The sequence below is a fragment of the Ursus maritimus genome, unplaced genomic scaffold, assembly GCF_017311325.1.
Source record: "Ursus maritimus isolate PB19 unplaced genomic scaffold, ASM1731132v1 scaffold_29, whole genome shotgun sequence".
NCBI classification, from domain to species: domain Eukaryota; kingdom Metazoa; phylum Chordata; class Mammalia; order Carnivora; family Ursidae; genus Ursus; species Ursus maritimus.
Window position 1 is genome coordinate 14,075,833 of NW_024425452.1, and position 15,424 is coordinate 14,091,256.

The window sequence follows — 15,424 nt, forward strand, 5'->3', positions numbered from 1 at the left end:
TGGGGCAGGGAAGAGTGGTAAGAGTTTCTACAGAGAGGAAAAGATTAAGAAGACTACCTGAGCTAACTCTTTAGAAGCTACGTTGAAATAACCAGCTGACGGCCGGGCTAGACAAAGATACACTCTTCATAAAATGGACTTTAGCTGGACAGTAAATACTTGATAGAAATACAGAAGAAAGAGGACAAATCAGGATTCCCTATTATGGCTGAACAAAGTCTAAGACTTCCACTCTCTGGCTACAGGTTATAGAAGACATAATGTTCAAATTTTAATTTACCTGAGATAACGAACAAATCTCAGATGAAGTGAGAAGACCAGAAGCATTCACCCATTCACTGGAATGAAAAAATAAAAATCTGGACAAAGCTACCCTCATGTGCATAAGCAAGATTTTTTAAGTAAAATACAAAGGCATAGCATGTATGTTAATATATAGGAGTCGAGCAGGGCAAGGAAGGCAAGGAGAGAGAGGAGAGAAATTTAGTGAGCAAATTGTTGAGGAATACTGAAACAATATTTACAAAATACGGAACATAAGAAAGTGTTACCCAAACACTGTAATCCTTTGAAGAATTCAAGGGTTGGGGGGCTGACCCCCATGCAGTTGAAAATCCACATATAACTTCTGACTCACCAAAAACTTAACTACTGATAGCCTACTGTTAACCAGAAGCCTTATGAATAACACAAATAACATATAATTTTTATGTTATATGTATTATATTCTGTCTTCTTATAATGAAGTAAGCTAGAGAAAAGAAAACATTATTAAGAAAATAAGGAAAATACGTTTATGGTATTATACTGTATTTATCGAAAAAAATAAGTGGGCCTATGCAGTTCAAACTCATGTTGTTCACCCAAGTTATGTCCAAAGTTTAAAATAATGGGTAGCAAAGAAGTGGTAGTTAAGCCAAAATCTATCCACAATGGGCATGTAATGCAAAAGACAAATAAATGTTCTTGTGTTGGTCATCTGCTACTGTAATACAGCTTCATCTATGTTAATTAACACAAAAATTGGTATGCTAGAAAAAAGGAGGCTGACAAACAACAATATTAAACAATATATATATGGCACTAGCTTTGGGGCTAGGTAGCGAACAATGAAGACAGTTAAAGTTTAAAAAAATGGTGATTCATTTAATAAACTGGTAAATATCTGATAAAAAAAACTTTACTGTTAATACTTGCAAAAGCAAATAATGCATCATATGAACTTAGAGCTAGAGGTAAAGAACTGAGAAAACAGAATGCTGGTATCATGAATTGATTGGTACTGGGTGTTTACAAAAGGCACTGTGAAAGAGAGAAGCTCAGAAAAGAACTGGCCCATTTGCAAGTAGTAATTAAAAGGAACAGACCAAGTCCAAAAATACCGGGATTGGAAGATACAACTTTTTTCTCATCTCTACCAGGTAAATGATGAAACTAGAGGAGACCAAGAAGTTCAATTACAACAGCCTCTGAGAAGAACCAAATCAAGGATGTGGTCAGAAACACTATTCTTAAATTCTCTGAATCAATGAAGGTGAGTCCAGTAAATCCTTTCAAGATGGACAGAATGGCTCAAGGAAAAAACAAAACAAAAAACAAAAAAACACAAAAAGATGGACAGAATGGCTCAAGGAAAAAACAAAACAAAAAACAAAAAAACACAAAAAGATGGACAGAATGGCTCAAGGAAAAAACAAAACAAAAAACAAAACAACACAAAAAAGTGTTTTTGCACTAAGAGTGCAATGGACAGAATGGCTCAAGGAAAAAACAAAACAAAAAACAAAAAAACACAAAAAAGTGTTTTTGCACTAAGAGTGCAATGGATGTCTGCTAAATTTAAGTCACCTATCATTAATTATTTGTAGTTAATAAATTAATGTAGAGAGGGCCATGACTAAAGCAAGGACTATGGATGCTGCTATTGGCTGGAATCAAAAGTCAAAGATATAAAACCACAAATATCCATCTGCTGTTGAGAGAGTTGTACTACCAAAGAAGCCATAAACCTGGACTAAAAGATGTATGAAACTTAAAAAAAAAAAGTTGTCCAACATCACCACTCTAATGTTTTTCTAGCCAGTTTTGACTAGCCAATGAATTTAGACAAAATATAGAAATAAGAGGTTAAAAACTAGAAAGAAGAAAATAAATAATCTTTATGTATGATCATACATCTAATATACCAATATACCTAATACTCTATTTTTTTTTTAAAGATTTTATTTATTTATTTTGACAGAGAGAGACAGCCAGCGAGAGAGGGAACACAAGCAGGGGGAGTGGGAGAGGAAGAAGCAGGCTCCCAGCGGAGGAGCCCGATGTGGGACTCGATCCTGGAACGCCAGGATCACGCCCTGAGCTGAAGGCAGCCGCCTAACGACTGCGCTACCCAGGCGCCCCAATATACCTAATACTCTAAATCACTTAATATGCAGTTAATTCCTCCTTTAAAAAGATAATATACAAAAATGGTTTTATATATAAATAATAAGTAATATGAAAATATATTAAAGAAAAGTTTCCACTTATAATAGAAACAAAGGAGATAAAAATTCCAAGATATAAACTTGGGTAATGTTGAAAACCAATATGAAAAAACTTCAATGTATTTTCACTGAGTTTCAAGATCGAAATAAAAAGGTAAATAAATCATAATATTAAATGGGAAAACTCAGTATTGAAATTATGTCAATGATTCTATAATTAATCCATAAAAGGAATCTTAATTAAAGTATGAATAGGGGGGCACCTGAGTGGCGCAGTCCTTAAGCGTCTGCCTTTGACTCAGGGCGTGATCCCGGTGTTATGGGATCAAGGCCCACATCAGGCTCCTCTGCTATGAGCCTGCTTCTTCCTCTCCCACTCCCCCTGCTTGTGTTCCCTCTCTCGCTGGCTGTATCTCTGTCAAATAAATAAATAAAATCTTTAAAAAAAAATAAAGTATGAATAGGAATTTCTAAAAAATAGAAGAAAAGATACCGAGCTTTATCTGGAAAAATAAGCATGTAAGAATGGCCAGGAAAATTTTGATTATAAAGAATAATGAGGAAGTACTAGGCCTGCCAACATTAAATCATATTATGAAGTGACAACAATTAAGAACAATTTGGTGTTGGAGAGGATGTAGACAGATAAATGGAACAGAATGGAAAGCCAAAAACACAGACCCATATGAAAATGGAAATTTAGCAAAAACTAGGAGCTTTCAAATAAATGGAGAAAAGAAGTGATATTCCATAAATATTGTTGTGGCAACTGGCTATCCATTTAGGAAAAAGAGAGTGAAAAATATGAATACTCATCTAACTTTACTCCAAATACCAAAATTATAAAGATTAAAATATAAAATAACAAAAGTCTAAAAGTAATGAGTTATTCTCTTCAAGATGTTGCAATGTGGAATCATTTTATATAGACACAAACATAAGGAGAAAAAAAGAAAAAATCTACACATATGTAAAAATTTTCATCTTATATATGGCTAAATTTCAAAGACCAAGCCAAAACACATAATAAAAACCGGGAAAAAATATTTTCATACAATTTATGAAATGTCTATAAAATCCATTTTTAAAAAGATCAACAGCCCAATACAAAGCAAAAAAGAAAAAAGAAAAGAAAGAAAAAGATATGACTAAAAAGGAAAGGACAGAGAATTAACAAAATATCCAAAAATCACATGACAAGGTATTTTACCTTACTAATAAAGAAATGCAAACCAAATCAATACCATTTTTAACTTGTACTGGTGAAAATTAGAAACTTTAATGAAACTCAGTGCTGATAAGAGTATGAGGAAAGATATTTTCACACACTTGTTGGGGGAGTACAAATTTACTGGAAGTTAAATAGGCAATTTGTATCAAAGTTTAATCCTGCTTTTAATCTTTTTTTTTTTTTCTGCTTTTAATCTTTTGATCCCGTAATCAATTCCAGTTCCAGGAAATTTTCCTATAGATACACTCAGAAAAATTTATTAATACACACACACACACACACACACACACACACACACAGAGTGCAACATATTAAGAACCCAGTATCCCTAAAGTAGAGATTTCTCAAATTGGCTAGGAACAGCCCATACAGTATACAGCTGTGATTAACAAGCTTACAGTTTCTTTCATGAAGCCTTTTTGAATTTTCTACTTTCCTGTAAGTCTTAGAGAATTTTATTCAACTCTCTTCCTTGGCACTTAACAACTGACTATCTTGACACTTACTGTGTACGTGTTGTGTGCTTTATTAGATCCCAACCTCTTGGAGGAAAAACCCATTCTGATTCATTCCAATTTTTCCTTAGTAGATATGACCATTATTTATCAATATCCAGATTCTCTCTACTTCCAAGCATATGGGGGAATCATACTTTGCTGACTCTTGAACTTGCTATGGTTTACAAAATTTGCTCTGGCTAATTAAAGATGAATAGAAGTAGTTTAAGAGCCACTGTATAATTCTACCGGCTCCCATAAGTAGTTATAATCTAGATGCTGAAACTTCTATCAGCCTAAGTCTCCAGGTGAAGAAAAGGGGGACCCCTCACTGCTGCCAATAAATGTATAGCCTGATGAGCAATAAACCCTTCTTTACTTTGAGCCATAGACATTTGGGATTTACTTGTTACTGTAGCCTATGCTACTCTATCCTCAGCTGGTGCTTTGCTTGTGATTGATAACTTGCTGAATATGCAAAATATTTTCATTTTCTAAAATATAGTAAACAACTTCTGAGTCTTCCAAAATATTCTAACAAAACAATTATTTTGAGGAGTCACACTCCTGGTTCCATCCGACCTTACAAGAGATTAGAATCAAAGAGAACCCAAGATTTACAGTGAGATGGTTCCATTTCCACAGATGCCTCCAAAGTTTTCATGACTGATGAATATGCCTTTGATGAACTTATCCATCCCATAATCTGGTCTAGAATCATAGTCTCCAAAGTAAGGTCAAGTTGGGGCACCTGGGTGGCTCAGTTTGTTAAGTGACTGACTCTTGATTTCAGCTCAGGTCATGATCTCAGGGTCGTGAGATCAAGTCCTGCATTGGCTCCCCACTCAGCAGGGAGTCTCTCTCTTTGCCCCTCTCCCCAACTCATGCACATACGTGCTCTCTCTCTAAAATAAATAAATCTTTAGGGAAAAAAAGTCAAGATCATTCATGTGCATAGTAAAAGAATATGAAAACTTATTTTAAAAAATCTCATTCTTTAAACATTTCTCAGCGTATGCATATAATGGTTCGTTCAAGTAGCACAGGCATGTAATTCATACATAAATATGGAACTACAGGCCTAAAAGTCTTTTACTACAAAGATTCTATAATTTAAATTCACCTAACACATCTTGGTTGTTCTTTCTCCTCTCACACAGAAACAAATGTTAAGTCTTTTAAGGCTCAGGCAATAATGATTTATTGGGAATTGTTTAAACCTATTAAAATGTGTCCTCTCTTTAACACAATGATGGGCAATCCCCTTGGGTTTGGAGATCATTGCTGACCTAGTCAGGCCTAGAAAAAAGGTAGATTCCAGAGCTTCCACAACAGGTCACTCCCATAGCTTCTAAGTGACCACAGAGTATACCCAAAGTGAAGATGAGAAATGGAGTTTAGAACCAACAAAATATGAAGCACTGTAAAAAGTCAATTGAAGTTTTAAGTTTCCCAGTAATGCCAGTAGAGAAAAAGAAAACAGGACAGAAAAAGGCATAGCAGCCAACAAATGAGGTGGGACATGGAACTAATGATTCCTTTCAATAAACTGAGATGCTAAAGCCATTACAAAGCCTTAAAAGAAAAGAAGCTGAAAGATCAGAACGATCAAGACACTATAAAAGTATTCACGGAAGTAATCAACACCTGAGCATACACAGGTCAGCACCCTATGTACAGAAGGGTCACTTAACAAAACCTGACTTCAGAAACTATTTGGGGAAAGCACAATTAGTGCTGCTTTGGAAAAAAAGCCTCTGAGAAAAGGATACAGGAAAGAAGGAAAATGTGGTACCACCCCTTTCATAAAAAGCAGAAAAAGTTCTTCTGAAAATTCCTGGTTTTAGCAACAATTCCACAGTTTCTTCAGATTCAGATGAAGCAAAATATTTCATTAGAAAACAGAATGTACATATATGTGTGTACGTATTTAATATTTTTATTAACTATAACATTGGTTATATCAATATACTAATATTTTTTAAAAACGTATTTTATCTATTTATTCGAGAGAGCTAGCGAGCATGTGCATGTGCGAGCCAGCACAAGTGGAGGGAGAGACAGAGGGAAAGGATCCAGAGCAGACTCTGTGCTGAGGAGGAGCCGAGCCAACAAGGGGCTAGAGGTGGGACTCTATTTCATGACCCTGAGATCGTGACCTGAGCCGAAATCAAGTTCAACGCTTAACCAACTGAGCCACCCAGGCACCCCTCAATATATTAATATGAATAGGCTTATCACCAATATGTATATTTATATATTTAACACATAAATTTATATTCATGTAAGTTTATATTTAATAATATAATAAACAGACTCTATTGAGGAAAGAAAAGAAGGGCATAGGACTGAACCCTGCAATGCTCCAACATTTAGCAAATGGATAGAGAAGGTAAGTAAATGGTGAATTCAAAGCCCAACCAACAACCTGTAACTTCATTAATCCTCCCATTCTTAAACCCTCCAACCACAGCCACACGCACACCAGTGTTTGGCCTTTGGGCCGTGGTGTTATCAGAAAGCTACACAGGTACATTACCCTCCCTTTTTGAGAAAGAAGATAAAAGTGGCCACTTTACTAAGCCAATTCTAACTATTTCTCCCTCCCATGTCATTCTTGGCTTTGTTTTAATTTAAGAAAAAATTTTTTGTCTTTAAACACTACAGAAGTAAAACCACTAACATACCAAGTTTTAGCATATTCCCTAATAACCCTTTTAGCTTGGTCCTTTATTACTGTTCACTCAACATGTATACTGGAGTTCCCTGATTATAACTGACTATATAAATCACTGTAATACCATTTAATCTTTTGACTTCAGAAGCACAATAATGAATGTAAGGGATTTATTTAAGTGAGGAAGCCTCATTCATCACCTCATACTCTTGTATGGATGCTAAAGACAATGGGAAACTGAGGTCTTGAAAGAACAATTTAAATGTTAAATGATCTAATGAGGAAATTAAACAAAATGTTTAATTTGCTCCATAATGAGACCTTAGATATAATTAACATATTTCATTTCTTAACCCCAGAAAAACCAAGTGATGAATTTGTACAAAGTTTGGATAGGTTAAAAAAATAAATTATTACTACCTCCCATGTGTTCGGAATTGAATTTACTCTAAAAAAATTCAAAATCAACTTAAAAACCCATAAATACATACCAGTTAAGCAATCCAGCCTAATGTAAGTCTTAACAAAATGCATTTCTCCCAGTGATTTAAATATGTGGGTTTCCTTAATGTTGAAGAAGTGTTTTGAAGTACTTTTTCTTAAATTCCAAATAGCTTTAAAGCATATTATAAAATACCAATTGAAGACCATTTGGTGAATAAGTGCTCCTTTTTAATTTTGTAAATTCAGAAGGGGGAGAATAAAACCCTGCAAAATCTATACACATTCTGTTGTCTGATATGTAGGAACAAATGTTGAAGTCAGCAAGAAAGTGCATGTAGTTTTAATTATCTTAAGTGGAAACTCCTACAATGGGAGTTTTCAGAAGAAATCCACAAAATGGAAATGATTCTGGGAAAAGATCCTAATAGAGAACAGTGTTGTGTGGAACAATCTCTGAGAGGCCACTGTGTGATGCCTGGAAAAAATGTCCTGCATTGCCCCAAGTCAAAGCCACCTCAGGGGTCTATTTTTCAACCTTCCCATTTCTAAAAAGTAAGGAACTATATTCCAGAGGAAGAATCGAGGAAACATCTTTCACTTAGTCAATTACTGCAACTCTACATAAGGAATGCTCTAAAGCCACGTGGAATGTGAGGAGGAAATGTAGATGGCACAGCACAGGATGATTTCAGGCTGACAGTGACTATGTCAGATCAGACTTTATGCCCAAACAACAAATTTCAGAAAACAAGCAACTCTGAGTGAAACTATTACTGGACTGAAAACAGAGACCTTCACATAAACATATGTCTTATTTTATTCAACAAAATATATGACTTTGTAAAAATTTATGCACTTCAATTTGAAGAGAGTACAATGACCCCAAACAACAGAGCAGTTAAAGATATGACTAATAGAATTGTTGTTATTCCTTTATTTTCAAGTAGATACTTTACTCCAATTCTTTTTAAGATGAATAAAAATCCTCTTTTTTATATCTGGCCTCGAAAACCAAAGTAAGAGAGAAAAACAGATAAATGTATTCATTCATCCATTCATAGATACATTCATTCATATACGCATACTTTTATTAAGCTCCTGCCATCCCCAAACCAGGCTAATTGTGAGAACGTTAAAGGAACAGCAGTGATCTGGGGTGCCTGGGTGGCTCAGTCGGTTAAGTGTCTGCCTTCGGTTCAGGTCATGATACTGGGGTCCTGGGATCAAGCACCGCATGGGCTCCCTGCTCAGTAGGGAAGCCTGCTTCTCACTTTCCTCTGCCCCTCCCGCAACCCCTCCCCCTGCTTCCCCACCACATGAAAATATAGACATCTGCCATTCCTGCAAGTGTGGCATGCTCCCTATCACCTCTTACGATGTATCTCCATCATTTAAAATAGGCAGATTTCTGGGGCGCCTGGGTGGCACAGCGGTTAAGCATCTGCCTTCGGCTCAGGGCGTGATCCCGGCGTTGTGGGATCGAGCCCCACATCAGGCTCCTCTGCTATGAGCCTGCTTCTTCCTCTCCCACTCCCCCCGCTTGTGTTCCCTCTCTCGCTGGCTGTCTCTATCTCTGTCAAATAAATAAATAAAATCTTAAAAAAATAAAATAAAATAAAATAGGCAGATTTCTCCGTGGTTAAAAAGACTCAGAGAGGTCACGCAGCAGGCAAGAGGAGTTTATGCTATTCTTCAGGAATTATATGGACCGCTGCTGTTGCTCTGCATCCTTTAACTCTTTCCATATCATGAAGCTGCCCTGACCTAGTCATCTTTTTTTTTTTTTTTAAGATTTATTTATTTGACAGAGAGAGAGACAGCCAGCGAGAGAGGGAACACAAGCAGGGGGAGTGGGAGAGGAAGAAGCAGGCTCCCAGCAGAGCAGGGAGCCTGATGCGGGGCTTGGTCTGAGCTGAAGGCAAACGCTTAACGACTGAGCCACCCAGGTGCCCCTGACCTAGTCATCTTTCCTGCTTCTTTTCTGATCACTAAATTTCCATTTTGCCCTGGGGGCTGCTTCAACCCATGTCATGCCCATGACATATGGCAGCCCACCCCATGCTACATCCCAACTGCAGCCATGATATATGAACAAAACAATTAGAAAACCACCAACATTTATTTAAGTAAGACCCTGTACCAGGATAAATATTTTTCATACATTATCTCATGTAATCCTCACAAGAAACCTATGAAGGAATCACCACTGTGTCAGTGAAAAAAAGACTCAAAGACATTAAGTAACATGCCCAAGATCAAATAGCTTGAAAGGGGGGGAAGCATATTAGATCTGCCAGAGATCCAACCATCCAGAGATGGTACTTTACCAGCTATAATTTTCTGCAACCAACATTAGCAACCATAAAAACATAAAATGGGTACAGGTTAGGATCAGAATTTCTCAGATGTGAACGTTGTGCACACTATTTTAAAAAGGGAATATTTTACAAGGATTGTAGTTAGAAAATGAGTACAGGCTTTTATCAGGAGAAACACCAGAATGCCTTCACAGACCTTAGAAATACAATTGTACTTTAAGTTAACAAATTAACATGGGATCTGAGCAAACACAAATGGGCATCTTGGACACGGACCAGCTACCAGCGCCGGTAGGCCTTGACCGATCTGGATCCATAGGGAAGTACTGACATACCGAACATATTTAAAGAACATGTACTTCAATAGGAAGCTTGCCAAATCTCAGAATTGTAAAAAAAAAAAAAAAAAAAAAAAAAAGGGAGTCAGCAGTACAAATGTACCCACTGAAGCCCTAAGGAAGAAGTCCAGTAAGACTAAGCCAATAGACCACCTACCAGATAAGTATCTATTATGGAGAGGGACACATGGGTATGGGGCTACATGTGGCTAACAGGAACACATTCCATCCACATAGTTCTCTCCTCTCTGAGATTGTAACCACAGGGAGCTTAACCACAGGGAGAGAACATGGCATCAGAACAATGCCAATATCTGTTCCATGTCACGGTGGTCATCCAGTGACAACCAATTTCATCTGGTGATAAGTGCCCTTCTGTGAGCTTTATTAGCCAATGACCACTGACCCACTTCGGAGCCCACAAAAATTGGAATTCTACTACTGGTGAGCACTACTAAATGGGAGTCATAGGTAACATCCTTGGTCTTCTGTGAATGAACAAAAGCAACCGGACACATTTTTGCACATTGCTTACCTTTTCACCATCTCTCCCTGGTTCTCCTTTGTAACCTGGTAGTCCTGGAACTCCCTAAATCAAGCACAGAATAAAATTCTTTTAATTATGCTTTTTGGTTCACTAGAAAACAATAATTCTTCAATATGTATCTATGAATCACATACTTGTATTCCCGGAGATCCTGGGACACCTGGTGATCCTGTAATTCCCTGATATCCCTAAAGGAAAGTAAACACAAAATAATTAGTATTTCAACATATTCACAAAGAGCAGTCCTCCATTTCAGGATTCACTCTTATCTTGAGTGTCTTACACCTAAGACTTCATTTGGTGACTGTTTAAGAAACAAAAAAACCAAAGTTTCAAATGCTGAATACGGAATTAATAACCTCCAGTCTTTAGGGAAAAGGTCCTAAAAAATCTCTAGATTAATAAAAATATCCAGATATGTTTCAATGAAAAGGAAGGCTCTGGGATGCAAAAGGAAGGCTCAGAGCCAATGTTCACAGCTCCAAAAAAAAGGTGTTGCATGTAGAAACATATTCAACATATTCAAGAGAAAAACACATAAGATTAGAGGATTACACTAATGTAATACATTTTTAAACTATCTAATGGCCATTTGAGTTAATCTCTGGAATAAATTAAAACTTGATAAATGTCAATCTTCAGGGTAAGTCTGTAACAGCCTTAGGGTTGCTCCTTTTAGAAAGCTGCTTCTGTTAACCCCATGAGCATGGCTCTGACACGTCTCCCCCACCTCCCAAGGCTGTGCTGTCTGAGGCGAGGGTCCCTTTCATCTCTGCTGCTTCTTACATATCCCTCCAGACCACAGACCTTTGGTACAACAGCACAACTTCTTCAGACAAGGCAAACTATTCATTCTTCACTCAGCATATGGCAATTAAACTCCAAAACAAACTTGCAGGCCCAGAACATTTGTCTAGGTTTCTCTGGGTCAATGTCAAGTTGACTTGGACCACCCGGCACCTGCAAATACATTTCTCTCTTATTTAGATTCCATCTCTCTCAGATCTTACTGTTTGGATCTGACTTTCTGTTGTTAGCCATATTAAAACAGATCTCATTAGTGTTTCCAATTACATCTGCATTGTTCAATCCAAAAGCTTCATGTCCATGTGGCTATTTATGGATGGTTTTTGTATTCACCACTCACTTGTCAGCACATTTCTAGCTGTCATTTTTGAGACAGCACAACTCCTTGCTTTCCCACTCCCATTTTTAAATATTCCTTTTACTAGTCTTTGCTAGCTCTAATAATACCAATTACAAGAATAATGGTTGTCTCAGCAACAGCAGTCCTAGATTATTGTTTTTCTCCTTTTACATGCCTCGTATTTCTCATTCTGTAAAATGCTCCCAGTTCCTCTCCAAATGATAGGCTATATAATTTCTATCACCAACCATGATCCTTTCCTTCATATCCCATTCAGTTCTTCAAGAGTATATCGTTACACTTTCTGCAGGACTTCTCACACAAATTCTTCTCCTGAGCCCACGTCCAATCCTTAAACATTTTATTTCATCAGTGAGTGAGTCTCAAAACGAACCTCTCCATACCCCATACAAAACCACCTGCAGTATTCAAACCCAACATTTGTCTCTGGGCAGCCACTGTCTGTGTGTCCTGGGATTATGTGCCCCCTTGATGTGAGAAACCCAGTCCAATCCATTTCTATATTTCCAGAATTGAACAGAGTATTTGGCAATTTTTTGTTAATCCAACTTTGGATGAATTTACCTCCGAGTCATCCACACTGCACTAATCCTGAAAAATCTCTTTCCCCAAGGAACCACGTTCTGTTTGTGCTGCTAGCAGTAGCAAACTGAAGCTTTTAGTAATGCCATGTTCCTGTTCTCAAGATTGCTCGGAAGAAGAAAGTCAATCTACACAGTTTGCTCAGCCTTTTATCTCTACCACTCCAGTCATCACTGAATCTCTTTCCTTCAACCACTTTGTGATCAGATAGGTCTGGAATTAAATTTCAACTCTGTCACTGCTAGCATGTGCCCAAACGGAGTTAGGTTACTTATAACTGCCACCACTTAGGATGCCTCCAGGTCCTTCGAAACCCTGTATGCACTCTCTGAATAGCCTGACATGATATACAACAGGCTGCTGTAATTGGGAGAAACAGTAAGAGCAATGATTTATACAGCATTTGTCATGTTCCAGACTAAGTACTTCACATACATTAATTCATTTAACCCTCACAAACACCCTTTCATGTAGGGTCTACATTATCCCTATTTTCAGATGAGAAAACAGAGACACATGAGATTAAGCAACCTGCCCAAAGATACATAGCTAGTAAGCTGACAGAGCCAGTGGGAGTACCCTCTATCAAAAAATGCTTCGTGGTAGAACAGATTTTATGATTCTAGAATAATTAACAAGATTTTAAAAAGCACCTTTTGCCAGGCTACTTTTAAATGTTTAGAATACTGAGTGCCCAAAGAAAAGCAATATTCACGTAATTCCTCAAAAGAAAGTTACCATGGAGACTGGCTATTTACGAAAATGACTGGTCATCTGCAAAGTTCACTATAATGAACTGTTCTTTTTCACAATTTTTCAAAAGTTAGGCCAAATGTTGTATCTGCGTTATTACTTTTTTCACAAAACCAATCTTTTGTAGAAGATCAAAAGCTGTTCTCTTCTTCGAAGAAGTTAATATGATCCATTTGTTAGGGAGGACACATGCATTTTAACGGATTAAAGCAACGTGGAGATGCCCCAGACCGTGTTCCCAGCTCACCTCTGACTCATAATGTGACCTCAGGCACAGGGATCAAATCCCCAAATCCTGGGAGGCAACTCAATAAAGTGGAAAGACAATGAATTTTGAAATTGGAAGACCTTGGGCTGAATTTTTGCTCCTCCCTTTACTTTCTACGGAATTTTGGCAAGTGACTTTGCCTAGCTAAGCCTCAGTTTCTTATCATAAACCAGGAAAATAGTGCCCACATCACTTCTGAAAAGAAACAAATGGAGTTACTGGTGAAAATGCATAGCTGATGCTAAGAACTCAAATGTGAGTTTCTTTTTTTATTCTTCAGATTCAATGACTTTTGTACAAAACCATGAGAACACTTCTGCAAAATGTTGTTCTGTTGCCTTAATGAGCACCATTAGTATATGAGGAATGGCAGATCCAGTCATCATTTTGATTTAACCCTTTTTCAACATTCACGTAGATCTAATGGCGGACATGCGAACAAGGCTTCAGTGTACTTTACAAAGGCCATGTTTGTCGTTGGAAGAACTGCAATACAGAAATAATAAATGCTTCCCACAATATGAGAACCAGGTTGATGTTTTTTTTTTTTAACTTACAATGAGATGCATTCTTGAAAACTTAGTTGTATAAAGAAATTCAGAGATTATTTTAGAAGCTAGAGGAAGCATGATTAGCAACAAAATAAAGAAAAACCAAAACCACATCCAAGCTGGGGGATCCCAGGGCAAATCACAAGAAGAAATTGGATGAAATTCAGAAAAATAAATGTTGGACTAAAAATCAGGAAAATAAAGGTTAATAGGGAGGAATATTACAACACAGAACAATTTCCAAGAGGTGCAAAAACTAAACACTGGTTGACTCATAGCAGGGTACACTTAAACAAGAAAAATGCCCTGAAACAGGAAAAATGATAAGCTTTCCATATAGCTTACTGAGTTTTTATTTTTCTTAATACACAAGCTTCTTTGTTTTCTGGTAGGAGTGCCATTTTCACATGATCTTTGATCAATACTGTCTGACATTAATTTTGGCATTTTGCAATTATTAGCAGATCCAAATATCCACCCTACCCCCATGTGCAAGACTTCTGACAGTAACGTCTTTTCCATGTTCACAGAAAGTCTCTTTGTAAATGAGTCATTTTTTAGGAAAAAAATATTCTCACTGCCAAATTGTAGGGTTGAAGAATACAGAATCAATTTAATTTTCCTCCATGATTCATAGCTACAATGCTCCAGGAAAGATGTATAGCACTGAAATGGAAATAAAGGAAATAAAAATCATGCAATGAGCAAGGGTCACAATTTCTTCTGAGCCCAATTCCAATCAGACCATAAATTATCCTGCCAATCTCAATACACAGATCTTCTTAAGCAGCAAGGAGGATAAAGTAATCGATTTCCTTTAAGTACTCTAAACTGTAAAAATGAGAATAAAATCCAGAGAAATCATTTTGGATGCCACTCTTTTTGAAATGTAAGAATGTGATTCAAAGTTTATTCTATTACATAATTTTCTTCTAAGTTTTCCAAAATTCCCACAGATACCCTTCAGTACACAGCCAGGGTAACTAAGTAACCAAAATCAAGTGTATATTTTTAATGTCCACTGTGGATTCTTCTTGCCATCAGCACTCTTTATAGCTCCACACAATTCCAAAAATATTCATAAATCTCGGTCTTCTCATGTATAGCTCATACAGAAAGTAGTTTGTTTGCCACCTAACCCAACCGTTAGTCAAGTAGTATATATGCCTGAACTGACTGCTCAAATTACTTGACTAATATATCCCATTAATATATATAAAATTATACCTGAGCTAAGTTCTAAGAAAGACGCTATGGGGGGTAAAGAGTAGATAGGAAGCTTTCTGAAGTGACAAGCTCAAAGAACATTAAGGGAAGCACAGTGCAGAAGAACAATTCCTTGAGGAATTTAATATACAAATAATATTACAATGTAGTATCTACACACACATTATTATTTTATATACTATCTATACTATATAAAAAATAAGTCGTCTATTTAAGAGGCCCATGAGGAAAACATGGAGAGATCCATACATGAGATTTACACATGGGGAGTGTTGGAGAAAAATTAGTCGATTAAGCTTTGTCTAGGAAAGCTTTACATAAAATTATAAATCAC

The 15,424-nt window shown here is 36.8% G+C and overlaps 1 protein-coding gene across 2 annotated transcripts in view; it reads right to left on the reverse strand.

Moving 5' to 3' along the window:
• The window catches only part of COL21A1 (collagen type XXI alpha 1 chain), a 119,686-nt gene that overhangs the window by 64,230 nt on the left and 40,032 nt on the right, over nt 1-15,424 (reverse strand). For both annotated transcript variants that reach the window (XM_008691759.2, XM_040643590.1), the window contains 2 exons: nt 10,676-10,729; nt 10,530-10,583 (listed from right to left, as the gene is read on the reverse strand). In XM_008691759.2, the coding sequence (XP_008689981.1) occupies nt 10,530-10,583; nt 10,676-10,729 (108 nt within the window). The remainder of the gene's footprint in view (nt 1-10,529; nt 10,584-10,675; nt 10,730-15,424) is intronic.